The sequence below is a fragment of the Cavia porcellus genome, unplaced genomic scaffold (assembly GCF_034190915.1).
Source record: "Cavia porcellus strain 051 isolate PalLab524CR breed Dunkin Hartley unplaced genomic scaffold, mCavPor4.1 scaffold_1, whole genome shotgun sequence".
Lineage (NCBI taxonomy): Eukaryota > Metazoa > Chordata > Mammalia > Rodentia > Caviidae > Cavia > Cavia porcellus.
In genome coordinates, this window is record NW_026947484.1 from 56,641,366 (window position 1) to 56,667,264 (window position 25,899).

General features: G+C 51.4%; 1 protein-coding gene across 1 annotated transcript in view; it reads right to left on the reverse strand.

The window, feature by feature from the left end:
* The window catches only part of Shc4 (SHC adaptor protein 4), a 94,382-nt gene that overhangs the window by 64,095 nt on the left and 4,388 nt on the right, over positions 1 to 25,899 (reverse strand). The window contains exon 2 of the mRNA XM_013154740.3: positions 11,385 to 11,455. Within this exon, the coding sequence (XP_013010194.1) occupies positions 11,385 to 11,455 (71 nt within the window). The remainder of the gene's footprint in view (positions 1 to 11,384; positions 11,456 to 25,899) is intronic.

Here is a 25,899-nt window from a genome sequence, read left to right on the forward strand (position 1 = left end):
TTCTGTAAATATGTTTAGCCATCTCTAGGACACTGAGAAGGAGGCGTGATCTTGTCCCCTCCAGGAGCCAGACCCCCTTCAGGCCCGAGGTCCTGATTCCTCCAGCTGGGGAGGGGGCGTGCTCCCTGCTGAGAGCTCCCAGCTGACTTCCAGCCTCAGAAATGTCCTCCCCTGACATCGGGTATGTGGCCTGGGCGTCCCCGGGTGTCCCACACCCACCCACAGAGGCAGCAGACCTCTCCTACTGCTCGCTATGCAGGCCCAGGGCCTGGTCCTCTGGCATCGATTCAGGTCCACTCAGCAAGCTCAGGCTCCATACGGCCCAGGTCTCTGACCTCTCACCGTGGCTCCCCTGGGTGGCTTCTGCACTGAACTTCTCCGCCTCCAACTTGCTAAGGAGCTGCGGCCAAAGTCCTGACGCAGCCTGGCAGCTGCCTATGTGTGTTGTCACCAAGGGCTTCCACTTCCAGAGAGCCCAGGGTACCACAGACCAGGATGAAGAAAATCATTTCCAGAGCATGTCTTCCATGTGACGCAGACAGGCCCCTCCTGGGACAACTGGGTCACACGGGGCGACAGGTACCAAAGCTGTGCTCACTCCACCCAACACTGGGCAGCTTTCCGGAGGGAAAGGAGAAGGAGAAGGAGACGCAGAAGGAGACGGAGGCAGTTGGTCCTACAGGTGGGTAGGTAGTCACCAGCTGTCCCGCCTCTGCTTCAGCCAGAAACGCCTTTTTATCAGAGAAAAGACGTTTTCGAGATGGGGTCGCTTCTGAAAGGATTCTGGATGTCTCTTCTCCAAATTAGATCATTAATTTCTCTATCTACTTTTTTAAAAAACAGGAAATAACATATGTAGTGTACAGATACAAATTCCCTATAATGAATGTGATCACTATGTCTACCTAACCTGCACCAATAAACTTAAATATAACATGCAGAAAAAAGAAAAAGATGTACAAGAAGAATTAGAACTCACTGCCCTAGCATTTCCCAGTATTCTCACTTTCCTTCCTTAAAAATTAAAACTTCCAGATGGTTTTTAGGCTTCTTGGGGAAATACCTGTTCAAAACTAAGGCTTTCCAGGTGGCCCAAATGGTGGCCTCATTTTGAAATCACTGGACAGATTGCTCTCCTAATATTCTGTGTTGTTGAACCAAGCCACTACATATTAGCTTGAGAATACCGTCTGGAACATTTTTTTTCTTCTGGTAGAGACCCTGAAAAGGATATTAAAATCCAGCTTTATAGGTGTCTTTATGAAACCCTTCCAGAGAGCACACACAGATGTGGAATCCGATACTTTAAATCCAAGTTAAGCTTCTATATCTAAGGAATAAATGTCTTCCTAACCTGTCACTTCTGGTTTTCAGTGCTGCCCTGAGAGGTGTCCTTTGAAATTCTCTCTCTTTGACACACAGGGCACAAGGGCCAGGGAGATCTGGCTTCCGGTTTCACAATGTAGGGACTTCCCAGGTGGCATGGTAACTTCTCTAACTTCTTGGTCGCAATGTTCTCACAGGGAACACAGGATTAATAAGCAGTACTGTCTTTCTTCCCCTGGTCTCCCACCCCTACCCAGTACAAGAGAGCCACAGGGCTGCCACATTGCCACAAAACAACTCCTATCCTGGCCAAAGACCATCGGTTCAGGATTAGGCCCTAATCACAATTCTTCCTTGGGGTTTGGTATTTGGGACCGAGAGGGACAGACACAGATGGGTGAAACTGAGGCCTCTGGAGGCTGACAGTCTCTGCTCATGAGCTCATGAGCTCCCCGGCACCATGAGCTGCCCCAATGTCCTTTCAAGAAATCTTCCTTTGCTTAAACCAGGCAGTGATTTAATGGTGAAAATTCTCTCAGTAAATATAACCATGGTAAATGGATGCGCACACAAGCTCAAATCAAACTAATTCCTGCTCAGGCTTAGTAACTTAGAAAATGTGCACCATAAATGATAAAAATAGGTTACCAATTAACGCCCACCATACATTTCGGTTTTTAGACATAGGACTAGAAAAATCGTTACAGCTTGTGTCCACATGTGCCCCAAAGCCTCAGGTGGTCATAGGTGGGGCTTTTTCAGAGGCAGCTGAATCTAGAGGAGGTGATGCTGAGGTTAAGGGTGTGTAATTGCTAAATCGATCCACTGACTGGTTTGGCACCTCCCAGCAGCCTAGATAAAATATACAAGGGGCAGAAAGAAGCTGCTAGGGTCCTTTGTTGCTTTGCTGCCTCCTGCCTCCATGAACTGTTCTCTGCCAGCACCCCAGCCAATTATGGACAGAAACCTCTACAAACTGTAAGCCAAACAAACCTTTCTTCCCTTTAACTTTGGGCATCAGGTATTTCGTCTCAGCAATGAGAAAAGTGACTAAGACAAAAGCCATCCACCACACTGTTTCTGTTGGTTGTCACTAATTTTTCTGTGATCCTCTATTTCCATCCCACTCAGCAATCTCCACAATAAATCCACTTTACTTTTCCTAAGTAGGTTTTTAAGAATCAGACATCCCCCGGGGATTTATAGTAGCAATGACGATGATTGTGGTGATGTTCTCACAGTGAAAATAATTCTATCAATTTAATTAAATTTATTTTTCAACTGGTCCCTGAAATTGTACGTATCAGCAAGCCGACAGGCTGCCTCCATATATATACACTGTGATGCTTAAATCAGGCTGAACACATCTGCTCCTCAAACTGTATTACTGCTTCATGGTGATCACTTTCTAATCGTTTCTTCTTGCTTTTTGAAATGCACAGTGCACACTGTTTGTAAAGTCAGTAGCATGCTGGGAGGTCTTTCCTATGCATACCTTAGTACCCACTGATCAATTCTCCACTCTCAAGTTCTGTAAAACCAAGGTGTTCATACTGCATGGGTGAGTGTGTCCTGAGAACTCATTGTTCTGTGCCTGGTCTCCTTCACTCAACGCCACAATCTCCACTTCCATCCATGTTGTCCCAAATGATAGGATTTCACCCTTTTATGGTTGAATAGTATTCCATTGTGTCTTTGTACCATAGTTCCCTTATCCTCCCATCGCTTCATGGACATTGAGGCTGTTTCCATTTCTAGGCTGTTGTGAACAGTTCTACAAAAGACCTGGGCGTACATTGGTCTTCCACAGTGATTTCACTTCCCTAAGACATATATGTAGGAGTGGGATTACTGGGTCATAAGATAGTTCTATTTTTCATTTTTTAATAACTTCCATACTGTTTTGCATCACAGCTATAGTAGCTTACATTCACTCCAATAGTGTCCAGACTTTTCTCCCTCACCAGCATTTGTTACATGATGTGTTTTTTGTTTGTTTGCTTGCTTGTTTTATTTTGTTTTTTGCTTTTATGTTTTCTGTAACAGCCACTCCTAGTAGGGTGGAATGACGTCTCACTGCAGGGTTACTGTGCATCTCCCTGAGACTCAGTGATGCTGAGCATGTCTTACTGTGTCCCTTCTTTTCAGAAACATCTGCTTAGCTCTATTGCCCATTTTCTCACCGATTGTTTGGGGTTTTGCTGCTGGCTGCTGACCCTTTGTCAGATGTGCAGTTCGCAAATGTTTTCCACCCACTGCATACACTGTCTCTGCACTCTGTTGTTCCCGTTGTTCTACAAGAAGGCTGTTTAATGACTTTTTCATGGTGGTGGGGATTGAACCAACGGCTTTGCTCATGCTAAGCAGCCCCTGTCCCACTGAGCTGCAGCCCCGGCAAACACCTACAAGTGATTCTAGGGGCTGGGGATTTAGCTCAGCGGCATAAGCGCCTGCCTTGCAAGCAGGCAGTCCTGACTTCGATCCCCGGTACCGATAAAAAGGAAAAAGACAAAAAAAAAAAGTGATTCTAAACATGACTTACACTTGCTTTTCTATCATTTCCCACCACCCTATTCATAGCCACCACAGCAGGTCCCTAAGAAACACGAAGTGCTATAGGAGGAGGAGGACAGTGATTGGATTGGAGCTCAGTGAAACAGCTGTGTGGTCTCAGGATGGCCATTTGCCTTCTCTGCACCCAGCTTTGGCTGCTTTAAAAGGTGGAATGATAGGGGTTATAGGACCCTCCTCTCAGTGAGGGGGCTGGCTGTGCAGGTGACAGTGTATTTGTTACCTTTCCCACTGCTTATACAAAATACCTAAAACTCAAAAGTTAAAAGAGAGCTTCATCTGGGCTCCTGGTTTCAGAGGATTCGGTCCATGGTCAGCTGGCCCCAGGGCGGAAACATCATGGCAGCCGATGTGGTAGAAGAAGGCTGCTCACGTCATGGCCTGTGGAAGCAGAGAGCCAGGAAGAACCAGAGAGGAAGGGGCCAGGGCCCAAACTGTCCCTGAGGTCCCTCCATTACCCATCCAGACACACCCAGAGGTGTCCTTTACCAATTTCCTAGACATTTCTTGAGCCAATCGTGTTGACCACCAAGACAAATCATCACGAAACGGGAACATGGCTGCGTTAAGACTCTAAGCCTCCACCTGTGAGGCAGGACATGTTCAAGGTGACTGGATGTTGGGGTGATATTGCTGGCCTGGGGTAGCGGGTAGGTGCGTTCAGAAGAGGCAGTCATGGGGACGTGGACTGTAGGCTGTCTCCTTCTCGCTGGCTCCTCCTGGGTACCCTGCTTCCTGTCTGCCATGACGTGAGCAGCTTGTTCCCCTCTGTGGCCCTCTGCCCTGCTGGTTTGTCCTGCGAGCTGGCCCACAACGGACTGAAACGTGAGCCACACCAAACCTCTCCTCCTTCAAGTTGTGGGCATTGAGGACAGTGCTTTGGCCCAGCAACAAGAAAGTAAGACAAGAGGCAGCGGTGTGACATGCTGTGCTGTCCTGCCTACCTCGACCCTCTCTGTCTGCGTGGCTTTGGGCTGGGCTTCTGTCTCCCATTATGAACCTTTACCAAGCCCTCTCCATGGAGGGGCTTGCTAGAAACAGCATTCTCTCACTGCCTTTGCATCCTTTTAATAAAATAAAATGAATGTATATAACACTAGATCCAGAGGCCTAAGTCTAGCAGCTCTGAAGTTTACCTTTAACCATTTTAAATGTGTGGTGGCATGAGGACATTCACACCACTGTCCATCTCCAGAAGGACTTCCATCCTCTCACCCTGAGACTCCAGGACCACCAAACATGGGCACCCTGGCAACTGTCACCCCACTTCCTGCCTCAGGGTGTGCCCAGAAATGCTCTGTATAGTATGACTGCCTATCTTCTTGGGAGAAGTTTCCATTGAAGTTCCTTGCCTACTTTTTCAAATAAGGTTCTTCGGTGTGGTCGAGTTGTAGGAGTTCTCTATGTACTCTGCATACTAACTCCTAGTCTGATATACGATTTGCAAGCATGTTTTCCCATCTGTGAGTTTCCTCAGTGAGTGTGTGCCTCGGCCAGGGATCTGCTCCCTGGAGCCCGGAGTCTGCTGGGTGATGGACGCCGTGCTGAGGGCTGGGAAAGGGCGGGGGGGGGGCACCCCCACTCCCTCCCTGCGCCTGCCCTGGACTCCACTGTGCTATCAGACCCCTTTGCAATCGAGCAAGACCGTTTATTTAACCTCTACATGTTTAAAGACTACTATGAGGAGTTTAGCTGACTATTTCTCTTGTCTTAATAGTCTGAGAAGTGAGCTCTGAATCCAAAGTAGGTTATGGGAACAGCAGAGCAGTGAAACCTGTGACTAGAAAAGGTGGTCACTATTTCTCTGTCTGCGTGTCTGTCTGTCTCTGTTCTGTTTTTCATTCTCCCTTTCTCTCTCTCTCTCTCTCTCTCTCTCTCTCTCTCTCTCTCTTTCTGCAGGTATCCAGCGAGGGCCTCCTGATATTCACATGCACATGGAAAGAAGGATTTCCACTTACACAAATGCTTGCCTAGCAAATTCCAGTCACCAGTGTTGTGTCTCTCTGCATGGTTTATTGTTCTAACAGCTGAGGAAGGTCATGACCCTTGGCCCCGGGACCCCAGACACTGCCATCTCAGCCCAATCTTTTCCGAAGGTGAACAATGGAACTCATTCTAACTAGTTGCATCCATCCCATCTCACCCTCAGCGCTGGTCTGCAGTCCTCAGCGAGACTACCGTGAACGAGAACTTCTAAGTGCTTGACTTTATTTTTTTTTTCTTAGCTGTCTTCTCAATACATCTCTTTATGGGAGGGTTCCCATGCCTGACGAATTAGCAGAGGGAGGTTTTTTTATTTCCCTCTGGTGTTCTTTAGCTCGTGTCATTTGGATGCCAAGCCCAGGCATCACCCCGAAGTCTCACCCTAACTTAAACCAGACCAGCAGGCTACGCACTGCTCAGTTACCCCGAGCTGTGCGCATGAGGCCTGCAAAGCTGGAACCCACACTGGGAAACTGGGAAGAGTGCCTGCCTGGTTCCAAACTAACATGTCACAGCGGAGCTGCCTAGGTGTGCAGGTGTTTGCCCCTGCAGAGAACCTTTTTTCTGGATGCTCAGGTCTCTTAAAAACCTCTGAGGGCTGGGGATTTAGCTCAGTGGCTTAAGGTGCAAGGTCCTGAGTTCAATCTATGGTACCAAAAAAAAAATAAAATAAAATAAAAGCCAGGCGTGATGGCACACTCCTGTAATCCCAGCACTCGAGAGGCTGAGGCATAAGGATCGTTGCAAATTTGGGACCAGCCTTGGATACAAACTGAGTCTAAGGCCAGCCTGAACTGCATAGCGAAACCCTAGCGACAAGACCAAAAAAAAAAGAAAAACCCACACGGCCCCAGGCAATCGAGAAGCACAGCTGTGCGTCCCTCTCTGAGTAGCCGCCTCCTCAGACCTGTGACATTCAGATTCCCGATCATCAAGACAGTGAGTGGCGTTTACAGAATCACTGCTTGGGCGCTGTGGAAAGATCGCCAGCAGGAAATGAGTCCAGCCATGGCATCCTGGGAATCACCGCCTCCGAGTCCTTGTTGTCTGGTCCAGTCCTGAATCACCCACATGGCTGCTGTCTACACCCGAAGCTCTAGAACACCATGCCATCCACGGGCAGCCAGACCACACACTCAGCCTCAGCCCGCTGCAGCTGACTAGAGAAGGAGCCCTCAGCTGGCTGGGAGGCAGCACCTGGGCTCTTCCCCCAGACTCCAGGGCGGTGATCTTGCCAGGATGAATCCACCCTGCGGCAAGCAGCACCCCAGCACCCCCGGTGCCTCCTCCTGGCCCTAGAAGGCCATGGCCTCTGGTTCTTGTCCCTGAACCTGGCTTGTGTGTCCCATCTGACACCAGCATTCGGGGGTCCCTACCCAGACCCAGCATCAGAGGCAAGAGCGGGATTTCCTTCTTCTCATGATGTGGGTTCTCTCCGGCTTTAAGGCACTTGGGGTTATGTCTGTTTGTTTGTTTTGGACTTTTGGTTGTTTGAGACAGAGTCCTGCTATGTAGTTCAGGCTGGCCTCAAACTCACAGTGATCTTCTGCCTCAGCCTTCTGAGTACCAAAGTTATAGGCTTGCACCACCATGCCTGGCAGGGCTTTATGTTTTAATAAACTGATTTCTTACACATCTGCATGCGTCTGGGGAGAAGATGTGCACCCTGCCACGCTCTCACCAAACTCCCTGCTGGATGCTGACACTGTGAACCGGTGTCTACACTGTCTCCTCTCTCTTCCCAGATGTTCTTATAGCTGGATCCTCACCTTATCTGATCTTAGCTCAGATTCTCCTCCTCAGACAGGGCTTCCTGGTCACCAAATCTAAACATCTAATACCACCCCTACCCTCCAGCTGCCTTAAATCTGTCACACCACAGTCAGATGAGGACTCCTCCCCAGAAGCTCAATCCAGAGATCAAGCCAGACACCCGCCCTCAGCCACCCAGAGTGGTCAGAAGTGCAGTCTGCATGGCAGAGAAAAGCAAAGTCTGCCCCTGGCTATTTTCTATAAAGTACAGGAAAGTTTAAAGCTTATGAGATTTTTTAGAAACTAGAGATAGAGCTGGCAAGAACGCAGAAGCACCCCATTCTTCAGCAAGACAACCTCGTGTGCACGTCAGAGCCGTGGTAATCCTTCAACTGTGCGACCTGAGGATCCTAATTCTAGACTTTGTCCTATGGAAGTAATCAAGAGTTGGGCCGGGGGCGGGGGGGGCGGATTTAGCTCAGCTGGACAAGTGCCTGCTTGGCAAACACGAGGTCCTGAGTTCAATCCCTGGCACCAAAAAAAAAAAAAAAAAAAAAAAAAAATAGAAGAGTTGGGCCGGGGATGTAGCTCAGCAGCAAAGCACCTGCTTGGCAAGCACAAGGTCCTGACTTCAATTCCTGGCACCAACAAAAAAAAAAAATTAAGAGCCATAAATAAGTTGTCCGTCGGTTCTATTTGTCACAGTGGAAAATAAAAAGATGCTACACAGCTGTTAGAATCTTTAGAGAGAAAACAACCCACAAGTCTTTTGATGCTGGTGGACAAACTAAAGGCAGCCTATGCATGCAAAAACAGAATAGTATTCAGCCTGAAAAAGGACTGGTGTTGTGACCCAGGCCACGGCACGGATCAACCTGGCTAATACTGTGCTAAGTGAAATACGCTGGACAGGACAGGTCAAATAGATCTGTCCAGTGCCTAGGAATTTAAGAGCAGTCAAAACCAGAGAGACAGAAAGCAGAACAATGATGGCCAGAGGCTGTGGCGAGTTGGAGAAACAGAACAGGGAGTTAGCGATTAATGGGCATGGAACTCTAGTTTGGGGAGATGAAAGATTCTGCAGATGACGGTAATGGTGGCTGGAAAATGACAGAGACTCAGGGCCACGGATAGCACGCTTACCAATGGCTGCAATGGTGAAATTTTCCTCTACGTATTTAACGTTATAAAAATAGGAGTAAGAAAATCCCCAGTATGGGAGAGATAGTAGCTAATAGTTTCTAATATCTGTAAAGGAAAAAACTCATTGTAAGCTTATGTAGAAACGATAAGACCGGAGAGATGTTCCAATCAGACTGTTAATAGGCCCTCTCTCTCCGTGGATTATCAGTAACATTCTCCTTCCTACCTTCCTGTGTTTCCAAATGTTCCAAATAAATGTGCAGCATTTTTATAACTAGGAAATAAAATAAAATTTAAAGCCCTCTTCCTCCCAGTCTGTCTCCTACCCTGCACTGTGATTCCGGGAACAGCAGAATGACAGCCTGTGAGTGGATGGTGCGTGCATTTCTGCACCGCAGCCTGTGTGCCCAGGAGAATAATATTAAGTGCCAGGAGGACAGATACTTTGCTCTGTTCTTGCTGGATCCTTAATTCTTGAACATTTCCAGATACTTAATGGGCACTCCATAAATACTTCAGTGAAAAAGTATGAGTCAAGGAATTAGTGGGTGAACAAATGAAGAAAAAGTCACACTCCGTGTCTCCATCGGTCCCTGCTGCCATAATAAAACACATCAGACCGAGTGATTCATATATAAACCATAGGAACCTTTTTGTGTGTGTAGTTCTGGAAGCTGGAAAGTTCAAGATCACAGTGCCAGCAAAACTCACCGTCTGGCAAAGGCTTGCTCTGGGTCATAGACAGAGATTCTTCACACCCTCACATGACAGAGAGCAAATGGCCCCTCACACCTCTTCTATAGGGCGCTGTCATGGTTTAGATCTTTCATGCCCCTCACAGTCTCATGTGTTCAATGGCGAGGCTTTTGGAAGGTGACTGAAAATGGGGGCCCTGTACTGGGTTGATCCATGGAGGAGTTCTTAGCTGAAGGTGCTGGGAGGAGGTGGGGCTGATTAGAGGAGTGGGTCTCCCTTCTTTCTCTCTCTGCGTCCAGCCTGCCATGACTCGAGCAACTTTCCACTACCCAGGCCTTTCCACCATGCTGGTCCTGCCTTGGAGCTAGCCAGCCAGGAACTGGAGCCAAATAAACCACTCTTCCCTGAAGGTGCAGCTTTAGGGTACCCTGTCCCAGCGATGGGAAAGCAGCTAACACAGGCACTGGTCTCATTCCTAATGGCTCTGCTTTCACGACTCAATCACTTCCTAAAGACCTCAACTTGTGATAATATCACACGGTGATTGTCAACACACGAACAGGGTGTACAATCAGACCCTCACACTCAGGTTAGGACAGTGGACACCCACCCCAGACATCAACTCTTCTTCCTATCTTTAGGGCACTCAAGATTACAGGAAGTTTTCTAGAGTACAGATAATCAGAAAGAAAAGAAGCCTGAAATGTCTCCAAATACTGTACAGTTAACAGGATGAGGAGACTACAAACTATAAAGTTAACTGACAGGCCTAAGACTGGGGAAGGGAATCTAAGCAAGAAAAGAAATGTTACAGCCGTCTCCGAACACTGGAAGGACAGTTGGGAAAGGGTTGCGTTTATTCAGCAAATGTCCACCAAGCTGCAGGGACTGAGGGAGAATCCAAGTGTGTCCCCCCAAAATGGGGTTAGATTTCCTGTCTTTGACTCCAGAGGACTTGGGGAGACATTTGGAAAGAGATCTGAATACGTCATAAGGCACAGTCCAAGTCGGTATTTCTTAAAGCACATAACAGGGGCGTGTGGGTTGTTCACTTGGGTTACAGACAAGAAAAAAATGCATTCCTGGGCCAAAGAAGTTTAGCAGTTCTTCTGAGATGAAGTCCGACTTCTCAAATCCGGCATCACGGATGCTGTTCCTCGGCGTGGGAGTCCACGGGATGAGCACATTACCCTCCCTGCACGGTGACAGTGCTTATTAACTGCAGGGAAGTGGCCTGCAGCCCCACTCCCGAAGGGACACTGAGGCATGCCCCTGAGACACTGGGCACCATGCACCACAGACGCCAGCCTCCACTCTGTGCCCTCTGCCCACCCAGTCCCTTCTGCTCATCCTGTCTCTACTTCCACACTCTTTCCATCCTCACTTTGAACCTGGCTTTGATGATCCACCCTGTACCCTCCTACCCCGCACCTGAGCTCTGCCTGGCAAGGGTTCTGGCTTCCTCCCTGAGCTACTCAGGGCCATCCTGGCAAAGCTCACCCTGCCTCAAGTTTCCTACCCAGCTCACTGTGCAGCAAAGAGGGAGACTCAGACCAGCTCTTGGGGAGGGAGGGCACACACAAAAGACAGTCTGGGCTTTTTGATATTCAAATATCTAGCCTGCTCTTATTTCCACAACTTCTGACAGAGCTGAGATTCTGCAATGCTTATTTCTAGGTACAATTTTAAATACTTAGGCACCTGGGAAACCAGGTGTCTGTTTCTGCAGACTCTGGAGTTACTCTTGGAACTCGGGTGCTTTGCCACAGAGGTAAATGAGAAAAAGCCACTCATGAAACGTCTCTGGGGCAGGCCCTGCTTCCAGCCGCATGAATAAAACCCCACCCTGACGTTGCAGGTTGCATGAAATCCCTGCAGGAACAGCGACTGTCCTGCAAGCTCCGTCCTCTTACCTTGTAACTTGAGTTCTCATTCCAAAATCCAGGGACCTCATTGACTGCAGCACCTCAATGCAGCCCATGTACTAGAATAAGAAGAAAAAAGGAGGATTACAATACCACCAAGTTTTTTCTGCACCACACCGGGACTTCCGGGGAAGTCACTTAAATCAGCTCCGGTCATCCAGTTACATCTGCACATGCAGAGGACCACTGACATTTCTGACCATTCCTGGGCACGCGCCTTACACCTTAGGCTGGCTGTGAGACATTGGCTTAATCCAAACTGTAATATCAGAAATGCACAACTCTGCCAAGTGAGCACAGAGACCAATGGAGGATCTGTGGTTACGAGTGTGGGCTGGGGGCCAGACCCTGCGAATTTGCATCAGGGCTCTGCCTTTTCTTTCCTGTGCAGCCTCACCCAACTGTTCACCTTTCCTGGATCTCAGGTTTTGTCACTAGTAAACCAGAAATATAGTTAGAGTCATTGTGAGGGGTACCGTATTTCACAGATATAAAGCTGTCAGAACTGGATGGATGGGTAGTTATACATATGGATGGATATATGCATGTAGAGGTACCCAAATATTAGAGGAAGAAAAAATAAATAAGAGATAAATAATGCAGGGTTGCCAGATCTCATGACAAGCTGTAACAAGTGCATAAATACCTAGCACACAACATTTGGTGACACGAGATTTTACCATCCTTTGCAAGATCACTGAACTGGTGAAGTCGTTCAGCAAAGGAAGAGAGCCCCAGCCCACACCTGGGACTGCAGGCTGAGCCTGAACTGGCGGGGGCGGGGGCGGGGGGGGGGGGACACAGCAGTTGTTCGATTGGAAAGGCAGCTCAGCCAGGGAGCCCCTAGATCCATCGCCTGGGTGGGCGGGGCAGGGGAGGCTGCAGGGGCAGAGGCAGAAGGTGGGAAGTGTGGGGGGAGCAGGACGGTCCTCCCAAGGGGAGGAAGTGGTGACGGCCACGCGGAGGGGAGGAGGAGCTGCCAGTGACATCAGCGGAACACACTGAGGAAGGCTCCTTGGTGGATGCGTCTTGGAGAAGCTGTGAGGGATGAGTCGGGCTGAGTCAGACCCTCTGGCCAAGGGGGTACAGGCAACAGCAAGGCCATCAGCAGCCCGGGAGGTCAAGAAGGGGGAGAACTGTCTTGAGACCCGCTGGCAGCTACCTCGGTGGTGGGGTGGCCGGGAAGTCACAGGGAGCAGCTGAAAACTGCATTCCAGCTCCTGGAGATGAAAGAGACTGGGGATGCAGGCCGGGCCTCTGTAGCTGCTCTGCCAGGCGAGGGAGGAAATCCCGTCTGCAGAGCCTGGGCAGCCTTGGCCTGGGCCAGTCAGGAGAGCCCAGAAAGGGGATCCCTTTCTGCTGGGTTTTGCTTTGCAAGCCTTTCAGCCGCCTTCTGCTTGGAAATGATCAAGCACCATGGAAAGATGGCAGCAGCAGGGGCCCGAGCCCTCACCCGCACCGCACCGCTCACAGGGCTTCTCAGCAGGCGCTGTCACCTCTACTGCTAAAGTCCAGGGACAGCCCATCCTGCCTTTTTCCACACACCAAATCCAGTGTCCTGGGACTGGGGACAACACGCTGGCCTGGACATTCTCAGCCAGACCCGTTAGTCACACTCCTCCCAAGGCCTCTGGGATAGACTCAAGGACCATCCTGGGTTCCATCCCATCACCCTGGACTTCCTGAGGCTTGGGTGATGTCTGCAGGTTTCTTTGGAGTAAACCATAAGGCGTTATTTGGAAAAAGAAGTCAGATTTAGGGGGTGCGCTAGAAAACCCGTTTCAAAACCTGTCACAAAAAAGAGGCTCCCAGGGCCCGTGCTCCACACACAGGTGGGTGGAAAGTCTGTGGCCTCCTCTTGCCCCTCGGCCCCATCAGCCCCAGATCCTAATCTAGCTCCCTGCTGAAGCAAATAAATAACAGAAAGCCATGAGACATGAACCAAGAAGGCAGACAGGGTAAGGATGACTGGATCAAAATATTAAAGTGCTGATACCTCAAAGAAACCCTGTCCCTCAAGACCCCCAGGCATGCACAAGCCTGCGAGTACACAGCCCCCACCTGTGTGTGACCTCATCCCCTCCCCAGCAGGCTCTGGAGGCCAGGACGCTTCCTCCAAGAACCCTGTGTGGTCAACGTCTCCCCCTCTAGGAGTCCAGGGGACCAGGACTCCTATCCATCCCCTGCAACGCAGCCTCTCATATCCCAGGACTTTAGGAGACCCAGTGCCCACTCTGCAAGTGTTTTACTTCTTTCACTTAACTCTTGGAACTCTTTTAAAATAACTCTTACTTGGGGCTGGAGGTTTAGCTCAGCAGCATAAGCGCCTGCCTTGCAAGCAGGCAGTCATGGGTTCGATCCCCGGTACCGGTACTGATGAAAAGGAAAAAGACAAAAAACAAAAACACCTCTTACTGTTTCTGAGTGTCCTGTTTGATTCTTTGTCAGGAAGGCACAAATCTAAGAACAAGTCTCCTGTGACAGGGTGCCCACCCGAGCACATGGTCTCCTACACCAGTGGTTCTGGGCAGAATGAACACCCCCAGGTCTGGAAACACCCACACCCCCTGGGACAGACGCTGTGGTGTTGCAGAATTAGTGTCACCATCATCTTTCTCGCAGCTGAGTCACAAAAGGGTTTCTCAGTGCTGGAAGGTAGCCAAGCTCCTGTGTCTTTCACTCCGCACAATGAATTTCCAGAAGCTGCTTTTTCACCTAACATTTAGCCCCAAAACAAACTGTAGGTTACTGTAAAGCCCTGGGCCCTGGTTTTCTGGCACCCACTCACCCCTCAGCCTGGTCCATCCCTTTCCCCGTGCTCTTCCCCGTCACCCCTTTTCCTTCCATTCCTCAGATTCACTCAGTCTTTCCCAAAGGTGGGCCTCAGCACCACCATCCTGGGCGCCTGTCTTCCCCCTGCTCTGCAGCTCTGATTCTTCTTTATCCTTTAGGCTCCAACCTAAGTGACACCACTCACAGATCCCTCCCACCCCCTTCCCCACAGCCCCCATGTGCCACCATGTCACTGAAATACCAGCTGGACTTGATCATTTTCTTGCTTGTTCCTTTGATTAGGAGCATCCTAAGTGACAGACCAACCACCACCATAATCCACCACCTGGCACCTGCTGGGTACTCAATAAACACTGTCTGGAACGTGGGGATGGCATCTAGTGTCCAGCTCTACCAGCCTTTAAAATGAGCAGGGAAGGACGCTGAACTTCTGAGCAGCCTCTCCACCCAAGGGACAAACAGGGCAGTGCACCAAGGTCTCAAGAGGGTTGGCAGTATTGGGCTGGGGACAGAGCCAGCCCTGGACAACCCAGTGGGTAGAGGGAGTTTCAGGAGAATAAGCTGCATTCTGAAGAGTTGGGGGACAGAGACAAGGGAGCCAGCTAGGGCAGAGACACTCTAAGCCTGCTGAGAACCAAGATCCATGTGAGGGACAGCATCAGTGTGGGGACACCTCCCAGCCCAGGGAGATGGGTCAACAATGGTGGCATTTGGCTTTCAATGAGGATGGGGTCTTCAGCACTCTGGGAGGAAAGGAGAGAGGACCCCAAGCCTGGTCCTTGATGGCAGTATCGCCAACCCCTAGCCAGGGTGTTGGGATCCCCTTCCCTGCTGGTTATCTGCCCTGTCATACTTGTCTGTCAGCAGCCTCCCAGGGGACACCTTCAACCACCCTCGCTGTCACCAACGCAAGGTCTGAGATGGCCTGAGATGACAGCAATGGCACAGTTCCCCTGCCGCAGGACGATGGCCCCAGAGCTGGGGCCGAAGCTTGTCTTCCCCTGCTTTACAGCCCATTTTACTTAAGGCCATGTGGTGAGGGCTGGGGAGGGCGCGGTGCTTAAAAGGCTTTGTCCACTGCCAAGTGATACCCTCAGGAGCAGAGAGCAACAGCTACCAAGACCCCAGGGAGGACAGCTCAGCACAGGTGACATAAACCGCAGGGAGGACCCCCACTCACTAAGGAAGTGCAGGGCGGCATAAAACACGGTCTCTGTTCTCAGAAAGACACCCCGCAAAGATAGGACGACCAGGGAACCAGAGGACCTGTCTGTCTCCGGGAGGCAATTCATGGCACTTTAACAGCTCCCTTTAACAGATGAGGGATGAAAGCCGGTGACAGGACCAGGCCTGGCTCCATCTTTCACAGAGTGAGCTAGGGTTTATTTCAGAGTCCGCAGCCCAGGGCTGGGAGCCTACAGGACCGAATGAGAAAGGGAAGGTGGCAGGAGAGCAGATGAAGAAGCGAGCTGCTCTCCAGGGCGCAGGCAGTCGTGATACACTGCAAATGTGCACTAATAAAAATTAAAATTTAATTTAAAAAAGAAAAGGGGGACCTGGGAGGAAGAGGGCGTGGCTGCTCTGCAGGGTACCGGTTTCCTTCAGGAGTTATAAAGATGTTCTCACAGTGGTGACAGCTGCACAGCTCTATAAACATAAAAACACCCACACAATACTTCACACGCTTTATAGGGTGCGCTGTACGGCACATGAAATGTATCTCAATTAAACAATTACTGGGGTCAAGGGTATAGCTCAGCAGCTCAGCACCTGCCTGGCAAGCATGAGGTCATCAGTTCGATCCCCAATACAAAAAACAAACAAACAAACAACTACCAACTAAAGGTCTGTGAGTGCGAGTGACCTCTGGCAGGGATGGGTAATGATCCATGGGCGAGGCTCTGAACTTGGTACCGTTGTGTGAAAGCTTGCCCAGCACCTAGAGGCAGGGTTTGGGGCTCTCTCTATGGGTCGAAGGACCAAAGGATCTGTTTCCACACTGGTGCCCGCTGGGCTGAGGGCTGCCTGGCACAGGGCGGGCATCTCTGTCATCTCTCTGCCCAGCGCCGCTCACAGTGCGATCAGTGATTGATGTGAATGAATTTGCCGAGAACGATGTTCAGGAAGTCTCAAAATAGCCTGTGTAGTCATGGCACTGTCTGTAACCTGCTCCTTCTTAAGGTCTCTGTCACCTGTGACAGGGACCCTGGGCCACGCTGGCCGAGGTTCCTTGAGGCGGGTTAGATGTGGAACATGGATCACATGGCGAGGAGACAGACAGTCCTTTCCCTTCCTGCACAATGCTAATCAAAAGAAAACCCAGGCAGTGGGAGTGGGACCTGTCCCCTGGGATGGGGAGCAAGCTTAGAGGGAGATCAGGCAGGGGACACCCGCTCAGAGACCCCAAACCAGAGGTGCTGAAGCCTCTTTCTCCCCATCAGTGTCCGCCCTTTCATTTGCTCTTTAAAAATCCAGACAGCAGCTCAAAGCTCCTCCTTCTACCCCCTCCCCAGAGACTGTGTGGTTCCTGCAGAGGTGGGGTCTCAGCGGCCAGCGAATGCCCACCAAGTTCTTCCTCAGGGTTCACTGGACAGATCACCCTGAAAGAAAGCTGTGTCCTGCTGGTTTTCCCGAAAGGAGATCTCGCTCTGCAGGACCCCTGCTCAGGCCAGAAGGCAGCCGAGGCTGTCACCCAAACCTCGCCCTCCCCAAGCAGGGTCCCCAGGGGCTCCACTCCCCCTACAGGAAGCACAGCTGTCGGATCTGGAGCACCCCTGCCCCTAGACCCTCCCCTCTGCTCTTCGGCTCTCCTTTGTCTACTTTCCACCCTTTCCCTTGGGCATGTGCCAGTCGTCAGTGCCCATCCTCAGCTACTTCCCACCTCCTGTTCCCTGCACACAGTAGGATCTGGATGAGGCTCCTCACTCGGCCTCCAGCGTCACTGTGGGAGGCCCGTGTCCCTGCACCTTGCTCTGTTCACTGGGAAGCCACCCTCAGCCCAGGCGGCTGAGTGACAGTGGCAGGAGACATACACATGAAGTGAGTGCGAATCCCAGAGATGCCCAGGGGACCCATCAGTGCAGAGTGACCCGGCCTGTCTGTCCCGACCCGGACAGCACAATGGCTGGGAAATCACAGGCACTAGAGGCATGCCCAAAGCCTCCAGGTCCCGGGCTATGACAGTAGCAATGGCTTCCCCATCTCACAGGGTTCCTGCAAGGCTCTGATGCAGTGCACAGCCAGGCTGGGCACAGTGACGCGTGTCTGGAAAGAGCTCAGCCTGTTGGTGACAGGCGGTATGGTGGGGTGGTAGTGTTGTTTTTCCTGACTGGCTTCCATTTCTCCTGTCTCTGGTGCATAAGGCTCAGTGACTTCCAAGAACACCTGGGTAGAGGGGCACCAGGGGAGACGAGGGGCTGTGGGGTGCAAGGGAGGCCCCTTGGCCAGCCTCGGGGGTCAGGGAAGCTCCATCAGGTGAGGGCAACATGGCAGGCAGGGCTGGAAGATGGATTCAGTGGGCACAGGTGAGACAAAGGCTGCTCCAAGCACCCCAAGTCCCCCAGTAGGCCTGAGTCCAGAGACGTGGCCAGCAGGATGGGCAGGGGGTGCTCTCTGTCCTCACAGTCCACGGAAGGCACACGCGGGTCTTGTCTGCCTTTATGCCCTCAGAGCCCAGGCGCACACAGGAAGCTCTCAGGGAACCACACCGCAGGCACCTCAAGCTGAAGGCTGACGCCAACCTCTCCTCATTCTTCACGAGTTTCTGAACTGTACTTCCGCCCATCCCACTTCTCAGATCCAAATAAATGAAAGCTAAAAATATAGCCCAGGTCATGAATCATAAATGAGATGGAAACGCAGTGACTCACGGAAATTAATCTGCTTCCCAGGAGAGTCTTGCTGAATGTCCTCTGCTCTGAAAGGTTGGGCAAAAAGCCAGCACCCTTGCTGCACCGACAGCACCACTGGGAGGCTGCCACGGGGGCCTGTCAGTTACTCCAAGGCTCCAGGGCAGAGAACCCAAAGGGCGTTGGCCCTGAGCATCCCACCACGGAGCAGCAGAGAGACAGGGCCAGATAGAGATGCTCATAAGGGTGTCGAGGTGTGTGCCCCTGCCACAGTCTCAGTGGCTCAGTGTGTCTGCCATCTCAGTGGCTATAGTTATTGTGTCAATAGCTCAATGTGTTCACCATCTTGTCAGCTATGGCCATGTTCTCAGTGGCTCAGTGTGTCCGCCATCTTGATGGCTATGGCCTTCGTCTCAATGCTCAGTGTGTTGGCCATCTTGATGGCTATGGCCATGGTCTCAATGCTCAGTGTGTCTGCCATCTTGTCGGCCATGGCCTTTGTCTCAATGCTCAGTGTGTCAGCCATCTGTTAGCTATGGCCTTTGTTTCAGTGCTCAGTGTGTTGACCATCTTGTCGGCTATGGCCATGGTCTCATTGCTCAATGTGTCTACCATCTTGATAACTATGGCCACGGTCTCAGTGCTCACTGTGTCCACCATCTTGTCAGCTAAGGCCTTCATGTGGTTTCTGCCATGGCCAATGTGATACCATAGCTTAGTGAATTATTCCCATGGCTTAGTCAGTGATGGAATAATTATATTTTGTATCCCTGTCAATTAAGATGGGGATCTAATCTAACAGCAGTGATAGTATGTGTATAGTCTCTCATGATTCCTTAAAATGGAACATCTTTTGTTTGTTATGACTGTGTTTCTCAATTCTGAATGCCTAGGAGATTAAATAATTACATCCACAGCCCAGCTCACACAAGTCTGACTCTGCCTTGAGTACTCAGCATGCAGAGTAGTTGGTCAAATTGCCCAATTATTGCAGCAAGTTGTACCCCACAAACAAGAGCATAAGCAAGTACTTCCACAAGGTAGATGCACATTAGCAGCTCCACCAAACTCTCCCCCTTTCCCATACTCAGAAATATCTGCACCCAGCCTTGCCCTCTCAAATACCCTTGAACTGCACTCTTGGCCCTGGTTATCACATTGAACTGATGGCAGTAAAAACCTGAACTCTTGGGTAGCAAGATTTATGTAACTGAATTATTACTGAAACCTGCCATTTAAGTAAGCTTTACTGGGAAAAAAAGGCCAACTGGAAAAAGCCAAAACATTTGCCATGTTTAATCAGACTTGTTGTCCCCAATAGGACTGGATCATGGTGGATTCATCTTCCCAGCCCTCCAGGGTTTACCATGCCAGGTGGTCACACCTCGAGGCCAAAGAAACTCCTTTGCCCCATGAGTCCTAACTCCGGGTGGTGTGACCAAGGAGTAACAGAGCTTGAAGGGACCTTGGAGAGTGTCCCTTCCACCTCCTTGATATGTCACAGGCAAAAGATGGAGCGGTATCACACAGCATTCAAAGGCAGACAGCAAGAGTCGGCCCCAAGGCACAGAAGCCAGAAACACAGTAGAGGAGAACCAGAAGGCGACTCCGGCTTCTCAGAAGGAGGCCACTAGCTGAATCTAGGGCGGAGAGAGGCCGGGAAAATATCCACTGGAGTCTGGCACCTGTTGGCTTGAATTGGTGGCTTCAGGGAGGACAGAAGTAAGGGCCAAAGCCAGGTGGCAGACGACAGGTAAGAACCGATGCGAGTGAGGCAGCAAGCCAGGGAGAGAAGGGCCTGGGTTTTGTTTTTGTTTCGAGGAATCAGACTTTAGCCAAAGAACGAAGAGTAGGAAATCAACTAACCAGCCTTCCTGGTAAGCTGCACACGCCGCATGGTCCAGGGAGGGAAAGTCAGATAGCGCCTCCCCACCCTGGCAACGGCTGGTCCGGAGGACAGGCGGAGCTGATAGCAGCTAAGGCACATAAAGTGACTAAATGCTTGTGCTGTTTGGTTGATTTTGCTGACCTGGGGCCAGAGGGCTGAGCATCTCTTGGGAGGACGACAGGATGCAATACAGCAAATATGCGGGATTTCCTTCTGTCTTTTCTTTGAAGTCAAATATTGTTTTCACTGTTTTGCTTTGTTCTGATTGTTTTTGCTTTATTCAATATCATGTTTTGGTTGGCTTTGTTGTGTTTTGGTTTGATTTTGCTATACTTGATTGACTGGAGAACTATTTAAAGATAACCAGATATACTACGGCAGCTACTGTTGTTTTCCTGGTATCCTGCCTTGAAGTTCCGTACCAATTTTGCTGCAGTGTTTTGATTGGCTCGTTCTGTCTTGTTTTGTTGGCTTTTACTATCTTTAAAAAAAAAAAAAAAAACAAGGAGGAAAAAGTAGCTGGCGAGAGGTGGGATTTTAAGGATAGGACAGACCCACACGGGCTAGTGTGAGGGGACAGTGACATGGGGGATACTGTGAGTTCTCCATCCCTGGGAGGACGAGTGGAGACGCCAGTGAAACAGCCAAGGCTTGGTCCAGATGGGTTTGATTCTCTGAGCACCCAAATCAAGGAATGTTCAGGGTGGGGAGCAGCATTTGTGCTCTCTTATGTCTGGATACGGTATCTCAAGTCTCCTCACAAAGAATCAGTCAATACATTAAAAACCGCTGAGTGCTGGATGCAGGGAGAGAGGGCACACATGTGTAATGCCAGCACTGGGAGGCTGAGGCAGGAGGACTGCCAGAAATTCACGGGCAGCCTGGGCTATGTAGTGGGACCCTTTTTCAAACAAACAAACAAATAAAATCCACTAAATTATATGCTTAAAAAGTAAGTCTTATGGTAGGTAAGTTACATTTTAGGGAAACATAATAACTTAAAAGGTCTTAAAAATTATCAAGTTATTTTAAGGTCTTAAAAGTTATTAAGACCACAGATGTAGAAAGTATGGCATTTTTTTCTGAAGAAATGTTTTCGATCAAAATCAACCACCTACAACAAGGAGGAAGCATGCTATCTCCACCACACAGAAGTTTCCATGAATGGTTTTGCTTGCTTGTTTGTTTTTAGCATTGGGAATCGAACTCAGGACCTCGGCTTCTTGCCAGGCAGGCACTCTATCCCCACCACCTCCCCCTCCGTATGTTTTAAAGACCAATGACTAAAAGGGAGGAGCGTCAGTTATCTGCACAGCTCACGGGTCGCCTAGTGACTGGTGTCAGTTCTGGGAGCTGAACACCAGCCGCACACACACACACACACACACACACACACACACACATGCACATACACATGCACACACACTTGCATGCACGTCGCTCCACCCAAGTGATGATCCAGCCCCTGCACTGCACGTGGACAGCATCGCCTTGCTGGAGCTGAGCTGATGGACCTTCTGGGGCACAGAGCAGTCTGCACCCCCAGCTTCCTGCCACTCCAGGATCCACACTCACTGGACCAGGGCCAGGGCCAGGGCCAGGGCGCCCAGAGCAAGGCCTCCTCCTCCTTCTCCTCCTCCTCCTCCTCTGCTCCATCCTCCTCCTCCTCCTCCTCTGCTCCATCCTCCTCCTCCTCCTCCTCAACCTCCTCTGCTCCTAGGTGACGTTTTAGGTGGGAAACAGCGCTGACATTTAAAAGCCCTGTATCTGTGCCTCCCTCCTCTCATGGGGACAGGGACTGCCTGGCCCTCAGCCTCTCCCCTCCCTCCTGCACCTCCTTCACTCACAGAGTGGTCTGTTCCCAGCGATTCCTCCCCAGAATGCACTGTCACTCTTTCCCCCACCCCATGGAATTACCCCTGTGCTGTTCTCCACCTCCTCCCACCATGGAGAGGCCAAGCCAGATATCCCTCGTCCTGGCCGAGGCTGTGACCCCTCAAAGGGTCCCCTGGGTGAGGCACCCCCTCCTCCAGCCCCAGGAGTCAACACTTGCCTCTGCTCCACATCCAGACTCCAGATCCAGACAGCAAAGCCCGGGGGTCTGTGGAGTACCGAGCCCCGTGCTTCCCAGTGGCCTCTGCTGTGGCCGAGTGAGCATCTGTGTGGTCTTTGCCAGTGTCCCATGCCTGTGTCCATGCATCTGGAAAACCCCCTAAGGTTAAGCTTCTACCTAGGCCTTTGGACCCCCCTGAGAGCCTCAAGAGGCTTTCCCTGTCCACCCAGAATGACAGTATCTCCACCGCTCCATGTGGACAGCCCAATGTCCCTGGGCCTCTCCTGCCCCAGATCATAACCACTGTGCTTCAGACACCGGCTCCCACGGCACTGGCAGAGGAAACACAGCATGAAAGTAGGGTGCATGAGGGCGTCAGAAAGACGTAGGCGAGGAGCGCATGGGTGTGGGCACCCCAGGGTGGGTGGGATTTGTGTTGGGGTGGGGGTGGGGTTCTATCCTCTAGGCTACAATGGTAGAGGAGGGGGGAGCAGGGTGGTCAGGGGCCGAGCCCGGGACCTGGCCTGGTTCTCCTCTCCCGAGTCTACCAGGGGTCTGACCAGCCTCCTCCTCCTCTCCCTCCCGCCCCACCTGCAATGCTCGCTCATCCCCAGCACCTTCTCCTCATCCTCCCCTCAGTCCCAGCCGCACTGGCTCAGCCTGGACACTCGGCCATCAGGCACCCTGAAGGCACCGACCCCAGCCCCTCCCATGCCCTTGGCTCCCTGGGCACCCTTGCTTCTGCTCCCGTGGGCTCACATTTCCCCCCTCTTCCTCTGCCTCCCTCTGTCCTCGCTCAGCTCCTCCCCCGTCCCCGTCCCCTTCTTCCTGGACCCTCGGTAGCATCTCGGGCCCTGTCACCTTCCCCAAATGCACCGCTGTACAGGTCACTCCTATTTAACAGCACACCATAGCACTCTGGAAACCCAGTGTGCCAGCCCCACTGCAGCTCTGCCAGCATCTTATCTCCCCCATGTCACTTGCCTGTCCAAGCTATAGCCCTCTCTCTGCCCTCACAAGCTCTCTGCTCTCCTGCCTCCTGGACCAACCCATTTCTCAGACCCTGAGCTGCCATCCTCTGCTTTGGAGAATCGCTTATCCCCACTGGGGAAGGCGCTTTCCCTTCTCCTCCTGGCCAGCTTCACAATGCTTTACTCTGGAAATATACCATAGCCGGACTACGGCCACTTCACTCAGCATCAAAGGGCAGTTTGTAGCACAGTGCATGGCAGGAGTTCTGCTATCAGGGTTGAAAGATGGGTGCTGAGGGAGGAGGCAGGGGAACGACGGCTTTCTAGAACTTTACACTAACTTTCTAGAACTTTCAGAGCTAGGGGTCATGACTCATGCCTCTGATTGCTGCAAGTTTGAGACCCGCCTGAACCACATAGTGAGACATCGTCTCAAAGAACCAAACCAACACAACACCAACAACAATGAAGTTCCATCACCCATTTCACCATTTCCAATAATGACTCCTAAAATCAGGGCCACATGCCACGGGATAAAGGTCTCAATTCTGGGCTTGGTCTCAATTCTGGGCTTGCTCTCACACCAGGTCTTATTCTTCAGGAGGAAGCCTGCAGCCCCAGGCAGCCCATCCCCACAGCTCCCAGGCAGCTGAGAATGTAAACCCTGAGTGGGGGCCGCAGGAGTCTTCCTAGGTGGGACACGGGTGGTGAAATATAACTTCAGGAAGTTTGTGGATCTAACAGAAGGGAAGGAGTGGGGAGGTGGGTGCAGGCCTGTCATCTCAGCACCATGGGAGCTGGGGGCAGGAGGGTGGCACACTGGGCCCAGCCTGGGTGAGCTGGGCACAGTGAGACAGCTGCAAAAACAAAACAAAATAAAATAAAAGGCTGCGAATGCAGCTCAGTACAACGGCCTCGGGTTCAATCCCCAGTACTACAAAAGAACAAGAAGGCAGGAAGAGAAGAAGGGATAGGAGAGGAAGAAGAGAAAGGAGAGGAAGAGGAGGGGAAAAAGAAAAGGAAGAGGAAGAGAGGGAAAGAGGAAGGAGGAAGAGAAAAGAAGTAGCCGTTTCTGTATAGTAAGACTCCATCTCAACAAGATCCCTCTCCCCTTGAGTAAAAAGACAGAGAAAAGTTTCCAAAGAACTGACAGAGAAGCAAACTTCGGGCCCACAGTTTCTTCACCCTGTGGCCAGCCTGTGCCGTCCTGATGTCCACACAGCTGGGCAACTCTGTCTAGCACGTGCAAGGCCCCCTCGGCTGAGCAGCAAGGCCCCCTTGGGATGTCACCCACCCTACTCAGTGTCCCCCTATGCAGAAGCCCAGCGCTTGCCCTGGGGGACACTGCCAGTTTCTCTAGCAGGGACCCCCGTGCCTGTCCAGGTGCCAACCTGACCACCTGTGGGCAGACAACAAAGTGGGGGTGCAGGCAAGGCAGGCTGGACCCCTGAGCTGTGTGTCACTAAGGGTGACAGGACAGGGGCACCAAGGATGCAGGCAGATTCAGTCCCCTACAAGGAGGATACAGTCCCCACAGCAGAACAATCTGGAAGGAGGAATGAGAAGCCACATTGAGGGTGTGGTCCCCAGAGGCACGAAGACAAATGACACAGGGTACAGCCCAGGCCCACTGCGGAAACCTGGGTCCCACAGGCACAGCGACTTCCTGGCACTGAAGGGCTGAGCAGGTGACAGGAAGCGCTCGGGGCTCTACTGTGACCTGGACCGGGCACCGGTGCAGCCTCAAAGGTGGCCATGCTGGAAGTGTGGGGTGGCAGGGTGAGTGGGGGCAACGGGGCCACAGGGCAGAGGTCAGGCAGTGCTCAAGGGACCCCAGGAAGCATCTTTCTGCCTGCTGTCTCTCCACGAGCCCCCTCACACAACCTGCAGCCACTGCCCATGCTCTGAGTTAACATATCAGGGTCACAACAGGGCACCCCAAGTCCGGGAAGCTCTGCCTCCAAAGCAGTGAGCTAAATAAACTCTTCGCATAGGCGGGGGACCCTCGGTTCACAAACTTCACCCTTTCCACGATTCTGGTCCCAAACCAAATTGGACAAGAACTAAATCAAATTTCCCCACAAGGTCAGCACTGAACCTCACCACGGAATGGGATTCAGTTCTCATCCGACTTGGGTTTGCAGCCAGAACTGTGGAAAGACTTAAGTTCCAGAACCGAGGTCCCACCGTGTTACTCAGCCTCGGGTATTCTGTGATCGCGATGGAGAACGGACTCCTGCAGGCTCTGGGCCACTCTTCCTGCCCTCTTATCTTCTCAGTATGACCTTGATACAGTTTTCCTATTAGGGAAAAGTTTTCATTTCGGTGTTTCAAAAGCACACACAGCCTATGAACCAGAGAGGCGTCTGGCTGCCAAAGAGACATGGGGCAGGAGACAGAGTGCGGTTAGCCGTGGAGTCAGGAGGAGGTTCCCTACATCTCAGAGCTGGGGTCCCTCAGCGGCAGAGTGAAGGCTCTGGAGGAGCTGATTGCCAAGTCTTCCCACCCTGGCATCCCCGGGAGTGACACCTAAAGAGAATGACACCTACTGAGGCACACAAGGCAGAAGGATCGCCATGAGCTTGAGGCAGCCTGGGCTACAAGTGTTCAACACCATTTAAGTCCTTATCTCAAAGCAGAGACAGAGGCAGAGGCAAAAGGACAGAGCAGGTCAGACCTGCTAGGGTTTCCCTAAACTCTAGCAGAATCCATTCCCAGGCACCGCCAGGAAGAAGCAGGCAGGGAACTAACACTCTCCAGCCAGGCTGTCAGTGTGAGCTGAAATTCCCCCCCCCACGCCCCGCCCGGGGTGGAACACACACAGAGACACACGCAGACACACATGCTACCTGCCTCGAGAGGCGGGAAGCCTTCCTCACTAGCTACAGGCGTCTGCACCACGATCCAGCCTGGCTTTATCATTGTGCAAGTCGGGGGGACATCTTCCCAG